The sequence below is a fragment of the Drosophila gunungcola genome (genome assembly GCF_025200985.1).
Source record: "Drosophila gunungcola strain Sukarami chromosome 3L unlocalized genomic scaffold, Dgunungcola_SK_2 000002F, whole genome shotgun sequence".
Classification (NCBI taxonomy): Eukaryota; Metazoa; Arthropoda; class Insecta; order Diptera; family Drosophilidae; genus Drosophila; species Drosophila gunungcola.
In genome coordinates this window covers 5,627,884-5,651,943 of record NW_026453178.1, presented here as the reverse complement: position 1 = coordinate 5,651,943, position 24,060 = coordinate 5,627,884, and the positions used below count along the sequence as shown (strand labels likewise).

The window sequence follows — 24,060 nt, the reverse complement described above, 5'->3', positions numbered from 1 at the left end:
AATTTATAAAATTATACATGTTTTTTTACGTTTCTACATAAGACTTACTGGAAATGTTATCGGAGTAATCAAAGAAAATCAGTTGGAACCAATTACATTTTATAGCAAATTCATTAGACTTCTTGGATTGTTAAACATTTTCTTACCAAACTGACAATCAGTAATAAGCATCGTTTCTTTTTAAATTTGTTTTATTTTGCTTGTTTATTAGAATTCGCTTAAATATACATAGAGGGGTATACATAAATACAAGTACTTGCTACTGCTTACTCGGTACGGAAAGAAGTTATTTTAAGATTCCCGATTCATCAGCATTAACATCGATTTAAATAATTATCACATTTCCTAAAGTGTACGGCTATTTATGGTAGTTCACTTAGAGTTGGTTTCGGACTATGGAGTTTGGCGTTGCTCGCATGCTCAGCGTAATGCTCGACCGCCAGGAGGGTCCAGGAGCTCGGTGACCGGGTCACTTGCCCTTCTGGGACTCCAGGTAGGTGGCCGTGAAGGTGAGCAGGCGGTGCCGCTGCTTCAGGTTGCGGGCCCGGACATGGGCCGAGTTCAGCTCCTCGGTGTAGGTTCCGGGGAACCAGCCGACGGCGCCATCCCGTATCCTTTCGCCCTGGTACCAGCCTGAAAAGTGCAAGAGAAGGGCATAAGGTTAAAGGTAGATTATGGAAAATTGATGGTCACTCACCGTCAGGCAGCTTGCGCGAAACATTGACGACGTCGCCCAGTTCCAATTGGAGGACGTCCGGCTCCTCGGACTCGTAGCTGTGCTTGGCCACCACCTGAGGACAGTCCCAGGACTCGTAGAGCTTCTCGCCGGGCGTCTCCGCCTCGGGCGGTCGCATGGCCTGCAGCCAGCGCTGTTGATCGGACACCGATGGGCAGGACAAAACCTATAGTATCAAATAGATTAGCGGTCGCTTTTACACTTCCGAAGAGATTAGGTGCACCCACCAGTTCGACGGTCTTGCGGTCGCTGTTCTCGAGCAGCGTCATCAGGATGAGGTTCTTGTGCACCTGATCCTTGAGGTCCTTGGTGGGCAACTGGGGCAGCGAGTCGCCGGCGGCGAGGGTCAGCATGCTCCTGGGGCAGTAGTCGAAGACGCTGAAGCTGGACTCTCCGCGCCGCTTGCACAGCAGCAGGAGGTCCGAGAAGAGGAAGGCGTAGATGCTGGCCTTGGTGAGGCGCTTGCCGAAGGTCAGCTTGGCATCCTCGCCGCGCCACACCAGGTGGGTGAGTTCGCCCCGCTTGACCAGAAAGCGCGGTTTGGCGCCCGCCCGCGGCACGCCCACCGGGGCAATGGCCAGGGCCCGAACGCTGGAAGGGAACTCCAGCTGGCGGGCGATCCGCTCCAGCTCGAAGGCCTGCTCCCAACGATTGGCCGCCTCGTTGCACTGGCCCACCAGTTTCTGGACGAGAGCCAGCGTCAGTTTCCAGCCCTCGTACTCCTCGCGATTCAGCGGCGACTCCTTGCTGAACACCGCATCGATCAGGAGCGGCAGGCGGGTGATCCGCTGCATGGGCAGCATCAGGAACGAGTGCAGGTTGAGGCCGCAGCAGCTTGGACTGGCCTCCAGTCGCTCCAGTTGCTGCTGGAAGGCCAGTGACTCCTTGGACGATTTCAATCGACGCAGTGCCCTGTCCATCCTGCCCTGGTGCTCGCAGAAGTCCACGTAGACGTGGAAGTGCCGCTCGGCGATCTCGTAGATGCAGCGACTCAGACCAAGCAACATGATGTTGTCCTGCCAGCAGGCCTCCAGTTCCGTGAGCAGCCGCTCTGAGCACTCGTGCACGGGCACAATGTAGGAGAAGAGCGCCTTCCGGTCCTTGCCGCTCAGCACGGAGGTGTCCATGAAGGCGCTGTGGTTCATGAAGTGCCGCCGCAGCAGGTTCAGCGACTTGAGGTAACTGGCTTCCGACGTGATGATCTCGAACTTGGCCTCCTGCAGACTGCGCTCCCGACTGGTCAAGGTGGCTGTAAGACAAATGGCTGTGATTACTTGGATGATCTCATTTAAAAATTCGTTTGATATTAAATTAAAATCAATAAACCATCAGGATTCAAAAACTAATACATGTATTTCGACTTGCAGGCTTATTAATTATACTTTAATATATATATATACAATCAACAATATAAACATGTAAACATTTTGATAATTTTTCAATAGTTTTGATGGTTTAACCATTGCTTTAATTTTAGATCAATTTACTCGTTTAAAATCATTTTCAGCATATGCAAACATAAAAGTAACTGGCAGCTCAATACTTAGGTAAAGAAAGCCTTTTTAAAAATATGGTCTACGCGGTATCATAATAGTTTCCAAAACTGATGTTAGCTTAAAAATGAGAATTGACTAAATTTAGGGCGGCTAACGTAAGCCAATGCTTGAAAACGGGCCTAAAAATACACACGATCAATGTAATTACAAAAGAAAAACAATGTTTCATGAATTTGTTTGACTTATAATGGCATCTACATTGAATTAGGAATTCATTTTTATTTTTTGAACTTGTACGGAGCATTAAAAAACGTGGTTTCGCAAAAAAGCTTATGGTTTAAGTAGTAGTGCAAATAGTAGGTTTATTATTTTGCCCGACCTTTTTTATCTACAGAACAAAATAAGATTTCTAAATATCCCACAGAATCTCAAAATTGTTCAGTTTAAGCCAACAGCGTTCATATGATATAGTACTTACGCAGTATGCATGAGTGTATGACCTCGGGAATCTCGCTCCAAAGGGTACGCGATGGTCCGTTTTTTGGCTCCACCAGCTGCAGGGCGGTGGGGCGAGTCTTGGCCAGCGCCTCGGGCTTCGCCTTGGCGTGCTGCCCAATCTCCTCGTAGCCATCCGATGATCCATGCGCCTCCAGGTCGCGGGTAATCGACTGGAAGCGGTTGAAAATAAAACAAATTATATAGTAACAGACACTTGCATTGTTGGAGGACGTGGACCCACTCACCTCCAATTTGGCGGCGCTGTACATTTGGTAGAGTGGTTCGTTGGAGAAAAGACTGTGTGGCTCCGAGGACAGCTCATCGCCCAGTCCCGCCTCGTTGCCGGTGGAGACGCCCGAGCTGCCGCTGGAACTGGCCACGGAAATGCCGCTGGTCTGGTAAAGACCCGATTCCGCGTACCAGGAGCTAACGCCTCCATAACCGCTGGGCGTGGGCGTGACCGGTTCGTCGCCCCTGAGCGATCCATTCGCTCCATCCGGCTTGAAAACGCCGCATTCGGCGTACAAGGATGTGGCCTGTCCCGGATCCTGTCCCCGTTCCGGATCAGTGGGTGATTTGCTGCCGGACATTGGCATTGGTGCTGGCGGCGGCGGAGGAGGATCGTGGGGCCGCAGTCCGATGGTGGTGCGACGCCTACTAGCCTTCGCCTCCTTCTTCGCCTTGCGCGCCACCGTGGAGAACTTCTGCGACTCCGCCGTGGGCGTGCAGTTCTTCTCGGAGAAGCCGGAGTCCAGTTCCCCGGAGCCGTGAATCTCCGGCTCCAAGGGCAGGGCTGCAGTGATCCCTCGGGGTCCTCCACGTAGAAGGTGCTCCGTGTGGCCGCCAGCGAGGAGAGCTGCTTGGTATCGAAGCTGGAGCCGACCAGACTCTTGCGCAACCGGGAACGAAGGCTCTTGCCATTCTTTTGCTTGGCCCTCAACACTGGAGCCTGCTCCTGGTGGCCCGTGGATGCCGGAATCCGTTCCGGTCCGTACTCCGTATTCTCGTAGACCTCCTCCGTGCGTTTGCCGCTCTCTACGTAGAACTGCGTGGACGCCGGGGTGTTCTCGTACAGCTTCTGCTGGCTGCCCTTGGGAGATTTCTTGCTTGAGATGAAGTCGCGGAATTTGCGCACAAGCTCGTACACCTGGTTTGGCGGAGGAGGAGGTTTCGGCAGGCGATGGTTGCGCATGTCCACGCCGCTGTCGTTGTGCTGCATTTTGAATGAGGGTTATTTAGGGTGAATCTACTAGATTTTGGGTCTTCCACTTACGTTTCGTAGCCGCTGGTTAGGCTCACCCTCGCCATGGTCGTCGCTGTCCGTCTCGAAGGAGTCATAGTCATCAGAGATGACCACGTGCTCGCCCAGCGTGTGGGCGGATGCCGAATGATTTTTGCTCCGGCGGTGCGAGACGCGAATTCCATCCTGGCTGTGGCGCACCAGCTGCGTCGAATGGCGCTTGTTTCCGAGTGGCGATAGTGTCTCGTAATAGTGGTCTGAGTCATCTGTGCGGAAAGTTAAACATAACCATTTTGTTATTAGTTCCAGTTTAAAATTTAAGAATATACATTAAAAATTCATTTATAAGCAATTTGATTATAAAATTCATTAAATTTTGATACACAATTTTTGGTACCTGAACGAACCTATGAAAGTGCTCACTGTCATGGTGACCTTTACGGGTTTTTCGCCCCCCTCCCCGTGGGTCGTGACCCGCATGGAGGTCAGCAGCTGGGCCCGTTGGTGGGCGTGGCTGCTGCGCTGGCTAATGGCCGCTGCTTCGTTTTGGTAAATGGGCTCGGGAGCGGGTCGCACGGGTTCGGCGGACACGGGTCCGTTGAGATAGACGCTGCTGGAGTTTCCCTGGCAAGTGACTGCTACCTCGCCGGCGGCCCGAGGTCGTCGTTTGCGGGGCAAGGTCACCGGTTCACCGGCGGGATGACCACTGCTGCTCAGACTACTGGAGCAGCTAAGGCGCTGGCCGTTGCTGCGATTCATCGCCGACATCTTGTCACATCTTTGGGGTCAGAAGCCTATCAACGGATGAATGATTCACTTAATTGAACAAACTCCTGAACTCAAAAACTATTGATCAAAATATTGTCTTAAAGAGAAATTCACTTCTAGTTTACGACAATTTTCTAAGTAATATTTGCCACATTTTTTAGAATACGTCTCTAAAATGATTATGGTTCTTCTTAAATAGCAAATTTATAAGTTAACATAGTAATTTTTCTGAATTATTTTTGAGTGAGGAACAAATTCTTTGTTTTGCATTGGAATTAGTCTGTTTTTTTTTCGGTGTGGAGCTTCAGATGTGGCATTCCAAACTCTGTTCTTAGGGAAATGCACTCAATTGAAAGCAATTAAATCTGCTGCAGCAATTGTCTGCCCTTTTTTGATTGACCAATCCAGTCCACTGTCCGATATGCTAATTAAACCGACTTTTCAAGTGTCACAACAATAAAGCTGCTGGCCATATAAAGCGAATGGCATGCAAACCCGTATGTGGCGAGGGCTAAACTAAACTAAAGTAAACTAAACTAAAATAAAAGCAAACACCCAAAGCCAGGGCATGCAAAATAGCGCAAATTATAATGGAATCATGGTTGAATGCAGACAGTCTCTGTGGATACAATGTCGAGTGATTAACAGACATGGCTGAAAAATCAAACACCATGATGTGGCAGGTGCCGTTCGTTCATCAAGTAAGTACGCTGAAAACCAACGAATTTAGCAATTTTCAAACGAATTTTAAGCACTTTTTCGTGGGGTAGAGAACCACTTTGCAGCCAACCCATGTGTGAATTTAGAAAATTCTAGCCGGATTCGAGCACAAAGTGCTTAGACTAGATACTATCTGTTCGCATATTACGTATACGTAATAAGTAGATGAAGAGCCAGGCAAGCGCAGCGAATGCCAACCGGTTCGCGAGCGTCAATAAAACCAAGCACCAAGCCAAGCTTTTCAGCCTGAACATGAATATGAGTTTATACAGATATTCGGCTTATGAACATGTACGTTGGTACAGGCGCGGTCGAGATAGTAGCACTTGATTCAACTTTATATTGTCAGTGGCTTATCAATAAACATGTTTGCTTAAAAACGTTTTAAAAACTTATACAAGTTTCAAGGAGTAGTAAAATTGTGGTATTTTTTTATTATATTTGGCGAATATTAAATATTCTTCTTTGAGACTAAGCATTGAATGAATAATAAATTACTCAAAATATGAGCAAGAGTCAAGTAAAAAATAACAATACAGTTTTCCATTTTTTTCAAAACAATTCTTCAAGGAACACTATTTTAGAGTAATATCTCTTTTGGTCGCAACTGTTTGTGATACATACTTTAAACAAAACGAGATACTTTTCGCCGGCGACACTTGTTGCGCGTGGGCCGTTGAAAATATTGAAGTTCTGTTCAAAATAAGGAGCTGCTGAGACTCTGGCCAGCGCCATGATACCAAAGTTACCGGTTTTCGATTATGGCCCACGGTTACGAGTTTGTATTCTCTGGTGAAATTCTGCGAATTTAGGCTTTTGTTGGTGCGTGTAAAGTGAATGTTCAAAATCGTACCGCGACGATGCCGATACGGAAATGGTTTACTTCATTAGCCGTCTCACCGCCTTGGCGTGAGACTCAAACAAAGAAACCAAAGAAAAAGATTGTCTAGCAATGCAATACGTTCGTAAACAAACGAATGAGCAGACATTGGTACATATGTAACATATGTATAATTGCATATGTGTATACGAAGATGATCTTTTGTTTATTGGAATACAGCAAGTGCAAGGCCGGCAGTTTGACGATCTCTTGTTGTTTCTATCCGCTCTTCACGCATAAACAATTAGCAATTAACACTGCAATGCAGCTGGAAAAATCCGGTTGATCAACGGATCGAACGGTTGATTAATCGCCTGACGCATTAAGGTTAAGATTATTAATGGCCAAACGGTGTCATTGTCTTCCACTCGGCTCTTGGTCACGTAGGAAACGGATAATAGCTGATAGGAACGATGATCAGAGTAAGAAAATTGTGTTTACAGATATCTTTGAATTCCTTCAAACTTTAAATGACTTCATTTCATTTGGTTATTATTCTCCACTTAATTTTACATATATTTTTAACATATACTTTTTTGAGTAATTATTCTTACACATGCCACATTATAGACATCATATGTTGGGTAAATATGTGCATACTTCCGCAATTTGCGCATTTTTATGGAAGAGGCCTGTAAGGCAACAATTTATTTAATTTAAAATGTTTAATTATTTTAAGATATTGATTCATTTCTTGCTGAAGAAAAAGAAAAGCTTATGTCAACTTTACACGTACCGAGAAAACAACTAGTCATCTAATTAAAAAAACGCATTTTATTTAGAATTGCTCTATAAAACGATAAGAAATTTTTATATTTGACACATGTTTGATTTTTTAGAAATCATATAATTAACTTCACTTTTTAATATAGGTATCACATTTTTGTAAATGAAAGGCAGCACAACGAAGAATAAATTAAAATTTAATCTTCATATTTCTTACATTTCACTTAGCGAGAGTGCCCTGTACATCAACTAGTCATCTAATTGAAAAAGTGCATTCAATTCGGAGATCCCCCAATTGAGTGAGATCTTCCTGCATGCGACAAGCTCATAAATTTTCATAGCTGCGCCGCCTCTGACTTTGGTCTGAATTTCCACGACACTTTCGCCGCGGGCGTTGCGTGTCAGCGTAGCGAGCCAAAGTTGAACGTGCCGCGGGTAAAAGTTAAAAGTTAAACTGAGAATTTCCATTTAGCTGGCTGAGCCTAAGCATTGCCGGTTTGCGGGCTTCGGTTTCACCCATGAAACATGAAGCAATTACAAGATATTTTCCAATTGCCAAGTGGAGTTGCGTTCGCTGAACTCAGTTTTTGGGAGAGAGGGGAGCGGCTAAAAGAGATTATTGCATTTTTACGCAAAGCCTTTTTTTGTGGGATTATGCGGATAGCACTGAAACAACTTTGGGAATATTTCAATAACCAATTGCTTATATTTTCCATATAATTCAAATACTTCAGAAAAGTTGAAGTAAAAAATCTATTTTTTAGGAAAATAAAATAAAAGTTCTCGGTTTATATGTAATCAAGGAAAATTATAATAAATCGGGTACCAAATACGGTTCTTATATTCTGACTAAAAGAAGTAGTTCTTGTTATAAATGACAAAGTTTATTGGAATTAGCAAAGATAATTATTTCATTACCCATTATAAAATAGATCTTCATTTCTTATAGAAAATTAAAAAAGTTTTTCTTAAAAAGTTTAAAAGAGGGTTTCGATTTCGACCAAATTTTGCCTCTGTGCATGAGCATGCTCATTGAATTTCGAGTTCGAATTCGCACTCTAGTTCGCATTGCACATTGCACACTGCCTTTTTGCAATAGTTGCCCATTATGACACGATTTTTAATGCAAAAGTCATCGCCGTGTTTGGTAAATTGCGATTCCTTTGGCCAATAGTTTGTTGAACGGTTATCTGTCGGTTTTTTCCCTTGTTTCGCTTTGTGTTTCTTTAAGACTTCTTCAAGGTTGCTTGGGTTGGCTTCAGTCTTATATTTCTAGACTGGTTTTCGTTTTCGCTAAACAATTTCGTCATCGCCCGCTAAGGCAACAACAGAAATATGGCAAGAAAAACAACAAATTAAAGGTGGATGATCACGGGTGGTGGCGGTGTAAGGGCAAAAACAACAATAAAGTCGGCAACGGTTTTAGTTCGTGACGTCTCCAAAAGCAGCAGCAACAACAACAGTACACATAAATATTACAACAAAAACTTGTAATGCAAAACTGCACTAAGCTCTCTCTCTATCTGCTTCTTTCTCGTTCTCCCTTTGTCTCTCTCTGAGAGCATCATAAATTTTAGATGCAATTCATGCTTGCATTTGAATCATTTTATTTTTCTCAGCTCAACACTGGAGCAACATTATTAATTATCCACTGGTATTCACATTTATCACACGAATTCTTTCGCGTTTTTATTTTCCGGAGACCCGTTTTGTTCAGCGGACCGTCCGTCGGAGTTGAGCGCGTTGGCACGAATGAGAGGCGGAGATGCCAGTGGAGAGCAATAATGCTCCAACATCAGAGGCAATGGAAACAACTGCACACTGCGTCCACTTTATGGGCACTCTACACTGAAAAAACAGAACGGCTTTGGAAGAGATAGTCACTGTAACCAAAGTGTTTTTCCAAATGTAAAATTTAAAAAACATTTTTTAACAAACATGCTTATATTACTAAATATAAGTAAATATAAAAAATATTGGTTTGACTTTTTTAAACCACTTTTCTATTTCGTTGTGAAAAGTTTAGCTTACTCATAGCCAGCTTAAATTTGATATAAATCTAAGACGTGACTTTATGCCATCGAGCAAAAAAAAAGGTCTTCAAATGTATTTTTCAACAGATTGCCAATCTGAATCATCATCAGCTCTCTCTAGATTTTGAAAACATAAAATCTAGAAATATGTTACTTATACGACATGTTAGCTTTTTTTTGGTAGAAGTCCAATGGACTTAACATTGTGGAGTTTTTTTTAGCCATGCTGTGTATGTTAAAATTGTTTAATTTCGCGAAGTGTGGATAGGGTGGAACCTGTCGCTCTCTAATTCGCCTCAGTTTTTCTTCACTCTCACTCTCATTTGTAAAAAAAGGTGGCTTAATTATCCGCTCTGTTAGCTGCTCGCCTTGTTAACGATTCGGGTTCCGCTTCACATTTGGCATTTTATTTCGGGCAACGGCAACCCAGACGTCTCTTGGGGCAAAGTTTTGACTGGAGAGCACATCATCGAAGGCAAAATGATTAAGTGGCCTTAAGTTGTGGCAATTAACCAGTTGATAATTATCGGCTTGGAGCGAATTTTGCAGCTGTGGATGCCAAGTGTGGAAGGTGAAGCTTAGCGCGTACACGAACCACGGACCAAAGCTTAGGTAAGCCGGAATAAATAGCTTTCTTTAAAAGCTCAAGTGCACGGGATACCCTTCTTTAACACATGCATTGTGTTCTACTCTTCAAATAATTAAGGAACATACAATTTAAAAATATTTTACAGCTAAAACAATTGTTAAAACAACGTAGTTTTTGTAAGCTTTACACTTCACATTTACATTCCCTCTATCATAGCATGAAGACACCGTAAAAATATTATTTAATATCAATTTTGTTGCAAATATGACTGAGTGAATCTTTTCTAGAATAGTCTAAATGGATTACAAATTTAATTTTACATTTTTAGTTAAAAAAAGGTTTTTTATACATTGCCTACTCTTTAACATGTTGTGCTGAGTTTTTGAAGAAAACCTTAAAAATTTAAAATGTAATATATTAATAAATATATTTTATTGTTTTGCGGCAAGAGTTTAAATGGAATTTGACCCGCAACGTGAGCCACCCAAGTTTAAAGGCTAACCCTGGCCACGCGATAATTAGTTCTAATCCCACAGTGAGCACTTTCTTTCGTTCCTTAACTTATATACTAAGGCCTTACTTAAGCATACTTATTTCGTTTTCCGACTTACCCTCTATGCAGCTTATCGCCTTCTTTTGTTGCAGTCTTTTGTCTCTGATGCGTTTCGACCAATCTGGACTCCGGTTGCGATGCGGCTTAAACCTTTCACGTACACTAAAAATGGGCAAGGTCAAAATGATTAAAATATACCAAACCAAGCCCAATGTTTAATTGTTTTAAAATAGGTTTCTTTAAGTACTTCATTATTCCACAAACGATCGATCAAACTAACTCCATACAACTGATTTCTTTTGGAGTTCCAGCCATTGACTGGTCTGAGTTTATAGATTGGTTCTTAACTCTCAGTATTTCTAGGGTTTCCCTCAAGAGGCCCGCCAATCTTATCGACTGATAACACAAGAAATTGTAGGTCAGCGCTCTAATTAATGGGAGCCCCGCAAAAGTGGGGTGGAAATTGAGCTGTCAAATAGTTTCAATCACCCTCCGAGTGTTGCAACTTCAAAATTAACTCGGACAAAATGGAACTAATTAAGTCCTAATGAAAAGTTTTGGGTGTGATTATCAGAAGAACTATTAAATGATCGTTAAACGGCTCTTGTGGCTCTCAATTGTTCTAAATTATCTCATTGTTTGCATTATTGTATAACAATTCAGATAAGCTGCTTGAGTTAATGGCAAAACAAAGCTTATGGCTCACTAATTTATAACGAAAATATATTATATTTATAATACAGCCTCGGTTTTGTTTAGCAACGTCATTTATTTGGCTTTCATGACGTGGTAGAACAATCTGCGTTGTTTTGCTTACTTTTAAACGAGATTATACAAATACGAAAATAAAACTGTGACTAAACGTAGACTTTTCTCTTGATAAGGGATACACCAATTTGTGTAAGTCGAATATACAAAACAAATTTTTACTTGTAATTAAGTCTGCTGCATTATAGTATTGAAAGATAAGGATCTAAAAGTTCCTGATCACCTTGACCTGGTTTTCGTTATAGTTTTGGGGTCAACCATTAGCCAGAAATAAATAACAATTTTATATACCAATGTTGCAACTCAAAATGCACCATTTATTGGAAGCAAACAGCATTTTAGACGCTCGGAACCCCTGCGACTGCCTGTCTTTAACCAGCCGATTAGATAAGACAAAACCAAACAAACTGATAAGCAATCTACGCAGAATTTTCATTACACAGCTGTAGGAAGATTGCTGGATTGTTGCACAGGGAAATGAATAACCAACAAAAATATTGCGATATTCGTATTTGTGCCGTTATTCAAATCAACATGACCTACAGACTTGGGTCTTTTAAACGCTAATTTATTTCAATTTTAGCTTTAATTTGTTTCACTTTAAATATGTGTAAGGCAATCAGAAATTTTCAGCAAATAAAAAGGATTCTGTATTTTAAAATAAAAAATTTAATTTAGTTAGTTGCCTTCAACCGGAAGCCAAAAACTTGATTAAATGTGAAAAATTATTGTTTTTAAGATAGTTTGCTAAGTTTAGGTCTTGGTGCTCTTATCTTTTGTAAATAATTGTTGTTATATAATTAAAACTAACAACAAGTTATTAAAGGCCAAACTTATTTGAATTGTAATTTCCAGTTTGAATTTATCTAATTGTGATTGCTTTGTTTTAAATAATAAAATGTTTTGAGTGTACTTACACAATAAACTGGGCCTCGTTGGCCACCGCCTCCAGGTTCGCCTGACAGATCTCGCCATCCGAAATGTCCACCCAGGCGTCGCTGTTGTCACTGGAGCCCGCTATCGAAGACCGCTTGTCGCCGGGCTTTCCGCCATCCCTGCTACCGGAACTGCTGCCCAACGAGGACCTGCATCCCACACTCGAGCTGCCGTAGACCACACATCCAGTGGCCGCCAGGGAGGACTCGTACAGGCTGTTGGTTTTGTGGTCCGAGGAGATTGTCAGGGTGGAGCCACTGCTCGAGAGCTGGATGCAGTTGCCGGCGGATCCCTGAGCCGCACTCTGACCCGTGGCCAATCGCGATTTCCGGAAGTGGGCGATGCTTTCGTAACAGTTGGAACTCAGGGAGATGGCATCTGTTGTGGGGATGGCTTCTCCTCCCTGGGATGCCTTGCAGTGCATGGACTCGTAGCAGCCCTTGATGGTGTCGTAGATGTTCTCATCCTCCTCGGACTCTTTGGCCTCTGGCTTCGGAGGAGCCGGACGCAAGGGCATGGGTGACTTGTTAAGTACTCTCTTGGGTTTGGGCAATTCCGGCAGCTCATCACGGGTATTCCGGCCCAAAGTGCCCGTGCCCGTGCCCGTTCCCGACTGCGTGATGGGTGTGAGGAGCACCTCCTCTTGGGCAAAAGACTCGTAGCCGTCGTAGGCCGAAGTGCATGCTTCCTGGGATCCAGCAATGGACTCGTAGCCCTCCAGCCAGTTAGTCGGCTTGACCTTGGCAACGGCTGCCTCCTCCACCGTTTGGTATATGTCCTCCACGATCTCCGACTTCTTGGCGGATATCTTGAAGAGGCTGGAAGCGGGAGTTTCAGTCTTGGTTTCATTGGGTGCAGGTGTGATGGGTTCGTAGATGGACTCAGGCTCTGGGATGAGCTCCTCCCGCTGCAAATCCTGATCCCTGAGCTTCTTCTCCTCCTCCTGCCTGACCTTCATCAGCTGCTTCTGCTCCATGATCATCTGCTCACCCTCGATGGCATTGACCAGAGTGACATTCACCGCCTGGTTGAGCAGCAATTGGTTGTTCGAGATCTGCTTGTTGGCCGCCTGATAGACAAATGAGCTGTTGGGCAGGATGCGCTGCTCGAAGTCATCATTGGCGGCCAAGAGGAGTTCACTTTCACCATTTTCGGGGGCCGCCTCGTTTAGCGGGTTGAGCACCTTGAGCTTTTGGTCTAGCGCCTCCAGGGCGTCTAGAATTTTGGCATCGGCTTCAATGCAGGGCGATATCAGCAGGGGCTGGGATGAGTCTGCCAAATCTTCTGCTCGGGGTATAACCACCTTGGGAATGTCCAATTTGAAGTCCTCTTTTCTGGTGGCCTCCTCCTTGGTAGACGATTCCTCATCAATGGACATCTCCTCCCGCAATCTGCCTTTTGTGGGTGAGGGACTTGCCGATTTTCTACCTTTTGCAAAGGTAAACCGCAGTTTCTCGTATATGGAGGCATACTTGTGCTTCCGCTGCTTTTGACGCACTTCCTCCTCGGCCTCTTCCTCCCCCAAAATCGAGTCCAGCTCATCACTGGGTCTGTCATGACGGCCATTCGTCTGATTCAGTTCTTGTTGATTGCTGGCATTGCTACTAATGCTGGGCAGTGATTCAGATGTGCTTGACTTTGGTTGCTTAGCATGCTCTGCGGAAGTAGTTGTAATCGGTGTTTTAAGTTCTTCGCTAACCACCGCCAGTTCGGGTATACCCACACTACCGGCTGGCAGCTTGAGATTTCGTTTGATTCGAGGACCCCGCTGAAGATTGCCGCCCTTCATCAGCTCCAGATGTTTGCGCATCAGCTGCTCGCTTTTCAGCGGAACACTTGGCTTCTCCAGCCTCTCGAACTTCTTGATATTGCGCTGCACAGTGGAGATGCGGTTCTCGTCGGGCGTCTGTGATCCCTTGCCCTCGGCTGGCGACTTCTCCACGATCTTGTAGACATGCGTGCCCCGCGACAGCCACACTCCGTTGTTCCGCTTGACCTGCTCCAATAGTCTCGCATCTTTCTGGATGATTTCGTTGAACTGGTGGGTGAGTTTGGTCACCAAACTGATGCCACCACTGGTGGAATTGGCATCCATGTTGCTTAGCCTACGCGTGGGATGATGATGCTGATGGTAGGACTTGCCAGCATGGGTTTTAAAGCTATATTTGCGACGTCCGCCCGATCGGCCCGTCGATGACGTCACCGTTTGAGCAGTGACGGTGGACGAGGTGGTGGTCGAGGTGGAGTTGGAGGTGGTGTGAAGCGATTCGCTGCTGCCGCCACTTTGGGCGCTTGCCGCGCTGAGACTGAAACCCTCAAGGCGATTACGCTCTTGTTTGGCCCGCAGTTCCACCTCCTCCTCCCGCTCCCCCTCATCCCCCTCCCCCACTTGCCCCGCGACTTTCACAACCTTATCTCCGCCGACTGATAAGGCTGCCATAGTATACTGTTTGCTTGGGCTGCAATCACTGTCGTCACGTTTCGCGCGCGTTTCGCTAGCGTTCAAAATCGCCTCGTCGGCGTTGCTTCTTAACTTGGCCTGCATCTTGGCCTGTTCGGCGTTTTTGTACTTGTAGAAATTGTCCTTTTCCCGCTGCAGTCGCAGCTGCTGCTGGTGCTTTGAATGCTGCGAATCCTGCAGGTTGTGCAGGCTGGCCGCGCGTTTTGCCAGCGATTTTTCCGGCGAGCCGCAATCGCGTGAGTTATTGAATGCGTTCACCAGGCAACTGACGCTCTTATTTAACTTCTTTAAAGTGCCCAGCGAGGAGGACGAGGAGTGGCAGTGGGCGTGGTCCTCGCTGGCACTTTTGATGCGCTTGCTCCACAGCAATCGCAGGGTTTGCACACCGCGGAAATCGCGAAATGCCCGCGTTTCACAGCTGCAATTTTGATTGGGATTCGCTGGGGTATTCGGATTTTGATTTGGATTTGGATTATGTTTATCTCTGCTGGCCTTATCGCACGTCGGCCGATTGTTGTTGTCACTGTCACTATTCACCAGCCAATTGATAATTGTCTTTTTCGCTTTGCGCGGCGTTGTTGCTGCTGCTGCTGCTGTTCGTGTTGCTGTTGCTGTTGCTGCTGCTGCTGCTGCTGGTGTATTGCCATTGAGGTCACGGCCAGCGGCTTTGGCAGCCGCATCTAAGACAGGTGACATCGCCATGGCGTTGGCTTGCTCCGATCTTGGCCAGAAAGCGATCACGTTCTTGGCTATCCAAGAAGCAGCCGGCCAAGATGTTGCTGCTGCAGATATTGCTGCTGCTGCTGCTGCTGCTGGTGATGATGTTGCTGTTGCCCCCGGGCCTGGAACGACAAAAACAGAGAGTGGAAGAGAAAGCTCGTGAAAATCTTGTTCATGCAAATGGTAATTGGGTGCAAGCCATTATTTAAAGGCGTGGTTCATCGCAGTAATTATGGTTGATAAGCTGGTTTGTCGCTGGCAAATGGAATTTTGGGGAGTACCCTATTCCAGACATGGGTTTTAGTATAAGCAAACAAGAAGAAAGCCAAACAAAGGCACGAAATTCACTTGTTAAAATAATATCATGAATAATGTTTAGGGAAATCAATGTCTTAGAAGAAGAACAGAACAAGTTTTATATATGTATATTTAACATACTATCGTTATTCTTTTGAAAGTATGCAAATATTTTAAAATTATTTGAAAATTGTTAAATGTATTTAATTTATTTCGTATTATTTATCATAAAAATTTGAATCAGATTTAATTATATATTTACTTATTTGTGAATTTAAGATTGACAATTTTTATTTATAGCTTAGAAGAAACAAGCTTCAGTGATTGAATGAAAATATATCTTAAAATGTTAAAGTAAAATAAAAGCTTGTAGAATTTTTTGAGTTGGTAACAAAGTTAAATAATAGTTAAATAAGAATAGTTCCAAGCAATTGATTCATATTTAAAGGTATTGTTGTATTTTTTGATTCAAGAAATCAATCAAAGTAGGTGTAGTTGATATTCTAAAGTAATATGTCTTTAATCAAAAATCTAAACAATCCTCTTTGAACGTTGAATGGCAGTCTTAGCAATCAAAACATTTGTTCTTTTCACTGAGAAATGCACAAAACCATTGCTACCCACAGCGCCGAAGTCTTTGACACAATCGTGTAATCTGCCAAAGTATTTTAAGCCTCTTTTCGAATTTTGACTCACATTGCCAGCGCAAATCATGAGTAGCTTTTATTTCTTTACAATTTTCAAGGAAGCCCAAAAAAACAAAACTTGGGCAACTTGAGCGAGAAATCAGTGCGGTGTTCAACATTGCGTATGCTTAATACGTTATGAATGCGCTGGCTTATCGCCATGCGATCGATGTTGGTCTGAGTATATGGCATTGCACAAACTCAGGCCAGGCCGCAATATTGCCGTGCCGCCTCTTCGCACCTGACAATTGTTTACCGCCCAACCGCCCAACCGCCTTGCCGCCCACCACCCCCCGAATTCACGTGTCTTTTTTTTTTGTCACACACAAATGCCAATTATAATGAGCGATTACATAAAGTCAAAACAATTTCTTCTGCCTCACATGCGGTGCGGTATCGTAAAATGGCTTTTAAGCTGCTTTTGGTACGTTCGTTAGCCGTTTTCATCTGTGGTCGTCTTCTGCTCTGCTTCTTTTCCCCTCACACTTTACACTTCTCTGCGTTTTTATATAGGTAGTTGAATATCCATATGTTTTTTCTAGTTGTCACATTGCCTCGCACGCGGCAAGAATAACAAAATTAATTTTTATTTGCCTTTGCAAAAAGGTTTTTAAACAAAATATTATATACGAGCGAAAACACACACACACACGTACGAACCACCAATGTAAATAAAAAGCAGAGACTGCTGATTACGCAAACGTCTTTGGCCGACAATATATTTTCGTATAACTCGCGTCTAAAGGAAACCGGTGGTTAAAAGTGTGTTTACATATAATGTCTTGTTTATTCAAAATGGAATTTTATTGGCGATTATTTGTCAATTGCAAGGCGGAAAGCAAACCGGCCGCCAAAATGGGGAATTCCAAGCGAATCAATGCCAGTTTTGCAGGCCAGCGTAACTCTGCAAGTTTTTGGATTTTTCAATTATTAAATAATGCACACAACTTTTTTGTAAAAAATACATAACAATTAAAATTATTTCATAAATAAAAGATCTTGAAAATAATTTTTTTATATATATAAAAAGTAAGGGAAAGTATTCGTATTCGTATTAAAATAAGAAATTATTTTTTGTATTTAATTAAGTTTTGCTAACCAATTGTACACAAATTCCTATCTGACTAAATAAAAAATTGATTAAGTACTAAGCAATACAGTTTTTTAATGGTGAATTTCAATTTTATTTAATAAGTTGAATGATTATAAAATTTTTAAAGAACAGCAAATTTAGCAATCAGTCTAAAACGGGGAAACACCATTACATATCTAAACTTCCCCCAAAATTTTGCAGATCTTTAATCAATTTGTTAAGAATGCGGAGGAATAAGCCCCAAATGAGCCATTAATCTTTGGCTTTCGGTTTTTAGCCGTCGCAGAATGATAATTCCAATGCCTTCTATATAGAGTGGACTCTAAGGCCATTCAGGCCGTGAGGCGGTCAACCACTTTTTAGCCTGGTCAATAAAAATGTTTTGCATATTAAGCAGCCCAAAACCGAAAAGGAAAATGTAAACAATTGACAGCGAGACACTTCAACAATATAAAAATCAACCTCATCTCGAGCAGAAGAAAAGACGGAATAATAAAAAAGAAACTTGATGAGCTGCAGTTTTTTAGGCTAAGCTGCAGCTGCACCTGCCATACATTTATTATGAAGATTGATAAATCGTATATATCTGTAGGTATGCAAATGGCTTTCAACGGATGCAGCGTTTTGTTTGATTTCTTTTTGTTTGCTTTGTCACATTGAACTGACCATAATTTCTGAGGGCGGGCTAAAGATTTTCCCGCTGGGAAACCGAAGGCATTGACAGTTGGAGTGAAAGTGATAATGGCCATCTGACTTTGAGCCAAGAATCCGGAGATTTGACACGCGGTTAGCCAACAAATATTCGCTTTTACATGCGAATGCGGAAGAAGATAGCAAATGAAATGAGACAGAAATATTTTAATTTCGAGAAATTAAATCAAAGGAAATTTATTGCCATTTTGCATAGTAAAAAGAAACAAAACCAGCCGCCATTAGAAATGTGAAAGTTTACTTTTCCTTTTAGCTTCTCTCTGTTATTTTTTATTTTTTTGTTTTAGAGCTAATGAACTTGGTCATTATTTGGAGATGCTGTTGACGGGTGATGAAGTGTTAGAAATATGTGGGATAATTCTGGGCTTACTATGTTGTTACACAATCGTATAGGACTTATCGTTGACCACTTTTACACCTTCGCACACTGGACACAAGGACCTAAGACTGTCTGAATACTGTTGACTGGTTCGTAACTAACTAAGAATCCCTTTGTTTTTGTTTTGGCCGCGTTGCCGTGGCAAAATTCAACCACCAAACAGCTCTTGCAGCCCTTAGCCAACTGAAGGGTCTGGCTAGCTGGCTATCAGCGAGCAACCCCTAAACGTTAATACACCACTGCGTATGCTTCATAAGGTAAACAATGCTGATGGGTCGATAGTTTGGGCTTTTGCTCGAAGGGTGGTTCCTATTTATCACTTATGTGGCCCTCTTAAATGCATTATTCAAGCCTTGTTGCCTTTCTGGTTGAGTTTAAGTTAAACTTAATTTCCTAAACAGATGCACACAAGCGACACAGTTTATCTTATATATAAATATAAATATATACGCTGAACGTCGCTTATCAGCCCACTGATTACAGGCTGAGTCATGGGTGTAAGCTTATCGAATGGCAAATTGAGGGAAATTTGATTGACTAATTTTGTGGGCATTAAATGGGCATGTATGTACAAATGGAGGCGAATGCTGGAGGCCAGCATGCAAACGAGCATTAACTGCATTCCAAGCTTCGTTGCCTCAGCGCCAAAGAACCGCAACTCTAGACTGAGTCTGCGTTTTGGCCCGGGTCTGAATCTTGGACTGGGTCTGGCTATAACCGCGTAAGGCACAGAGGCGTATAATTAGCGTGCAGCATTGGCAAAGTGAAGCTAATGGAACCAAACAACACACAGCAACATGGCCACGGAACATGGCTAACCGTAATTCTGAAACCGTAAGCGGAGAATCCGACATGACATGGAAGAAGAGGTCAGTTCGGGGGCCAATTCAGCCGTGTGCGAATGTGTGAAAAACACACCGACAAACTCAATGGAGTTTACAGTTAAGCTATGGAAACTGGAAACTGGCCGAAAAGAATGCGCTAATATACGATTTCGTTTAATTACCAGTTGACAAAAATGAATTGCAGCCGAAGAAAATTCGTTAAAACGTGTTAAATCTAATTTCATTCAAGTGTTTCCAGTTTAATTTATTTTGTCTGTTTCCTGATTGAGTTTTCAAGTACGATCTATGGAGGTTCTAAATATATGCTAATCAATACTCTAAATTTAAGCAAAACTGCTGGGCTTAAATATATACTTTTTACTTGCCACATAAATAACACAAGTTAACCGAAATCAAATAGAAACGAATTTAATGAGGAATGTTCATTAAATTCGTTTCTATTTGATTTTAATTAATTAATTAAATAAGGTGAACAGTTGAATAACATTTTTATTTCAGCTAATACATTTCAATCACAACTTTGAGACAGAAATCCTTTGCTTTTCAAAAATTACTGCTTTAAGTCTTCTTAAAATTCGAATTATTTTAACAGTGAGAAACTAAAGAAAGCTAGATACTAATTTCAATTTAGTTTAATTACCATCAAGAGTCGATTTAACTCGATCTAATCCCAACGGAAATCGAAGTTTAAGTCAGGCGATCGAAGACTTGAAGCCTGTTCTTGGTGAAATTTCGCTTCTACCAATTTGGTATGTATGTATGTGGAATTCGCCAAGTGGTTTGGCTAGATTCTTTCAAGACCACACTAGCACCACGCAGATTTTCTTGTGGGCGTTTCACTTTTGCCAGCTTTCATTTCACTCTGGCCTCAAAAAACTGGCCAACTTGTTGCACTCGGTTTTAGCTATTGCACTGCATTCGATTTTGCATATGCCAAATATTGCACATTATCTAAACTATTTATATATGGGCAATGCCAGCTGAAAACACATTCAAACACAGAAACACGCGCTGAGGAGTGCCGAGAAAAGCAGGTAAACACCGCAGCAACTCCAAACGTCTCCAACGACCGACGACCGCAAAGCAACTGGCGAGTGTTGCTGCTGTCGTCGACGTTGCTGCTGCTGCTGCTGCTGCCGTTGCTGTTGGTGTTGCTGTTGGTGTTGCGACTTTTGGCGCTGCTGCTGCTGCCGTCGACGTTGCTGTTGCTGCCAACGCTGTTGATGGCTGCTGTCGATTGCCGTGGACGTCGCAGTCGCAGCTTATGTTGCTGGTGCGCCTCACGTTGCTGCTACTGATATTGCTGTTGCTGCTGCCCAAGCTGTTGTTCTTAGGGCACAGAAAAAAAAACCAAAAGATTCTATGGTTTGCTCTCAATCAAAATGAATTCTAACATTTCATGTCAAACTGGGTTTTACATTTAAAAAATGATTATAGAAAATATGATACTAAATACATGGCGGGTATTTAAGAAACCAAAAGGTTAGTTCGTTGCTTTAAGTAAAAGAGGCATTCTATCGTTTTTTTTCTTAATAAATAAATATTTTGTATAAATTATGTTTAATTTGAGATTTAAATGTATTTTTTATTTTTTTGCCGAAATGAAAAGACCGAAGACAAGTAGTATTCATAACTAAAATAAACAAAACCTTACTTTACTTATCCTATCAGAAAATAGACCATTGTATGAAAATATTTGCTAAATTTTCAACTGAGGAATTTTATCTAATCATCAAGTAAGATATTATTATATTATATGGGTAGGTTATTAGTTTAACAAATATTAGTCGGATCATCTTTGTATTGATCAACAGCAAATAGAATAATTTATCTACTACGTAAGTTTGAAGTGAAGCTTAAATTTTACAACTGTTGCTTTTAAAATAGATATATCATACTTAAACAAGCAAACATTTTATTTTCTCAGTGCACTGCAACTCCAGTTGGAAATCGTGGATCTTGGATCGTGGCGTTCATCTCGCATTCTTGTGCATTGGCTTTTGGCGCTGCGTTTTGTTCTGATTCTGTGTGTGTGTGTGTGTGTGTTTATTTCATTTCCAGTTTCTTTTTCTGTTTCTGCTGGTTTGACTTTTCTCCAAATGCCAATTGCATTTCTCCGCAGGCATGCGACCCACAAAAGAGGATTTGGATTCGCACTTGGGGAACTTAAGTGTCTCTGTGGCGGAACAGCCACAAAGAATCGCTTGTGCGCGTTCGTTCACACTGGCTGTGGTGGCCTTTTAATTAGCCAAACGAATTTTAATTAAGTCGCAGGCGCCTCTAATTGATTTGGCAGCTACATTAATTCAGGGATTGGCATGTCGGCAGAGAGTCTAAATCACTTCTCGAGGCGCCTGGGAAGCGGAAACTGGTTTTCTAGCCACCCGAAGAACCAATGATTCTACAAAGATTGCACTCCCCGAAATATATTTCAATCAATGCCCATCAATCGGCACGAATCTGTTAAGCCGCTGTTAACGAAACTGGTTTAAGTTGGGAAATTCAATACCAGTTCTTGTCCAAGTTCAGCGCAGTCAAAAAGAGACGGCACAAAAACAGAAACACAGGCAAGTAAACGCAAAAAAGTAAACAAAAGCAAATAAACAAAATACAAAACAAAAGCAGTGCGCGGCTGTTCCAAAACAAATCAAATATTTAACGGCTGTTACGGGCGAGTGAGTGGGATGGCCTGCTTTGAGGTGACCATTTGTCGATGTTAAAAGGCAGTAACATTTTAACCCTTTGTTGGCTAATTAAAAGTTATATTTTAAATAAAGCAAAACTTTTAAAATAAAATTATCTTTTATTCAGTTGCAAAATCATTTCTTTGTGTACGAGATTTTAAATTGTATAAAAAATTCCTATTAAATTAGTGTTTATACTATTACTCACTTTTTGACATTTTATGGAATCGCGAAAATTACTCACATCGAGAAGATAAATTATAAGTTTTTAAATTATATATAATTTAAAGCAGTATTTAAAAAAAATGGCTCAATTCATACGTTTTTTCTTTCGACGTTTAAAAAAATTATTATTCATGCCTCTATTATAGAAATCCATATTTAAGTCTTCAGGTACACTACAAAATGTCTTCCGTCTAGCAGAAAACTAAAAAAAAATCTTAAAGCGACTATTTAGTAACCCATGGGTAAATTGAGGGGGTTAAGAAACCCACCGTGGAAGTGGCACAGAGTTAAAAGGAATTTTTGCATTTCGCAAAGTTTCGGCGCACACGAAAAACTTAAAAATCTGAGCGACCTGCAAACCTGGTTTTCATTTTCCTTTTCATTTCATTTCCATTCAATGCAATGCGAAAAACAGCAAGCGGAGAGATACATTAAAAAACGAAACGAAACAAAAAAAACCTCAACGCCCATACATGGGCTTGTCAGCGCAACCGCTTTGTACTTGAGTGGATGGATCATCGTCATTATGATGGGCCTGATCATCATCTGGGGCTGTTTATGAGGCTGGAGCACCCGGTTGTTCGGTTGCCACATGTGGCAACTTCATTTCCACAGCAGACACTTGTTGCCCGTGGTATCTTCGCATCTGTATCTTTGCATCTTTGTATCTGTCTCTGTAATTTGCATTAAGTGGCTGATTTTCCTTCGGCTGATTTCGTTTTCATTTTAATTTCTGGTTTTTAAGAGGCGGTTTTGGGCTGGGTTTCGGTGGTGGGGCAACGGGGCGTATGCGAAACAATGCCCATTAATCACCGACAGCTGCGGTAATGCAAAACTTTAATTATCGTTACCATTTCAGCTGACGAAACTATAGCGTAAGAAAAATCCCCAACTTCTTTTTGTTTGGTCTATTTAATTTATTGTACAACTACTGAGTGAGAGAGAGCAGAGCAGAGCAGAGCTGAGATGAAATCTGGGCGTAGAAAATAAATTTAAAGCACTTTCCAACTGTCATCAAGTGTCGCCTGTTGCATGCCACTTTTTTATTGTTGTCAACCGCCCTGCGAAGCGAAACGGATGGTAAATCTAATGGAAAACTCTAGTGAAAAATACGACTTTCAAGATTAAAGCCGGCTTAGTTGGCCTTGGCAGGGGGCTTCGGGTTTTCGAGTCCCCATCTCAGCCCCCGAAACGTGATTTGTTCAGAATTAAATCGGAACCACGTACGAACGGTGGTCGCTGATCGTGGCCGCTTGCTTGGAATCGTGTTTAATCATTGAAAACCAAAAGTCCCCATATCGAGAAAAAAATACAGAACCAACTGCAAGGGGAAAGTAGGCGAATTTGTGGCTGAATGAATCAGCTTAAAAGGAAGTATGCCGATCTTTTGGGTTCAATTTCTGTTTATACCAATCAGGTCGCTTACATAATTCTTGGATATGTCGTTTATCGGCACTATAGTTATGGACCTTTTTTAAAACTATACATTTAAAATCAAGAAAAACAACATTCAAATAAAAAAAACTTTTATACTAAGTCCCCGTTATTAGTAGTATGTATTAACTATACAAATATTATAGTCTACATTTTTTCTCAGTGGGCATCACAAAAATTCCCTTAAAGTTTTATAAAAAATGTAAATTTTGAAAGCTTTTTTTTGCGGTTCCAGCTCATTATTGGAAATGCTTCGGGACTTCTTTCTTTCCATCTGCTAACCAGTTTTGAGCACTTATTCATGGACAGGCGATGTCTCATCAATGATTTGGTTCGATCAACGAACTCTCTAGGCCAAAGTTTACGCTGAATCTTTGTATCATCTAAACTGTACTTCAGCACCTTCAAATAATCGCCCACACATTTGGGTGACACAGTTTATTTAGCAATGGACTACATAGAATGCTTGACATGCCACGAAAAAGAGGTTGAATGTGAAATGATTGTCTCACGACCTGCGATTATGGCCAAATGCCGAATGCATACCAATTAGGGGGATTTCATGAGCCAACAAATACTGGC

At 42.2% G+C, this 24,060-nt stretch overlaps 1 protein-coding gene across 1 annotated transcript; it reads right to left on the bottom strand.

Moving 5' to 3' along the window:
- Positions 1-185: 185 nt before the first annotated feature.
- LOC128257542 (uncharacterized) lies at positions 186-20,225 on the bottom strand. Its single transcript, XM_052988593.1, is given in 10 exon segments — positions 186-633; positions 698-902; positions 964-1,985; positions 2,711-2,900; positions 2,976-3,526; positions 3,529-3,943; positions 4,004-4,236; positions 10,298-10,401; positions 11,925-15,246; positions 19,776-20,225. Coding segments are annotated over 9 exon segments (6,066 nt in total). The 5' UTR covers positions 15,107-15,246; positions 19,776-20,225; the 3' UTR covers positions 186-469.
- Between the last annotated feature and the right edge of the window lie 3,835 nt (positions 20,226-24,060).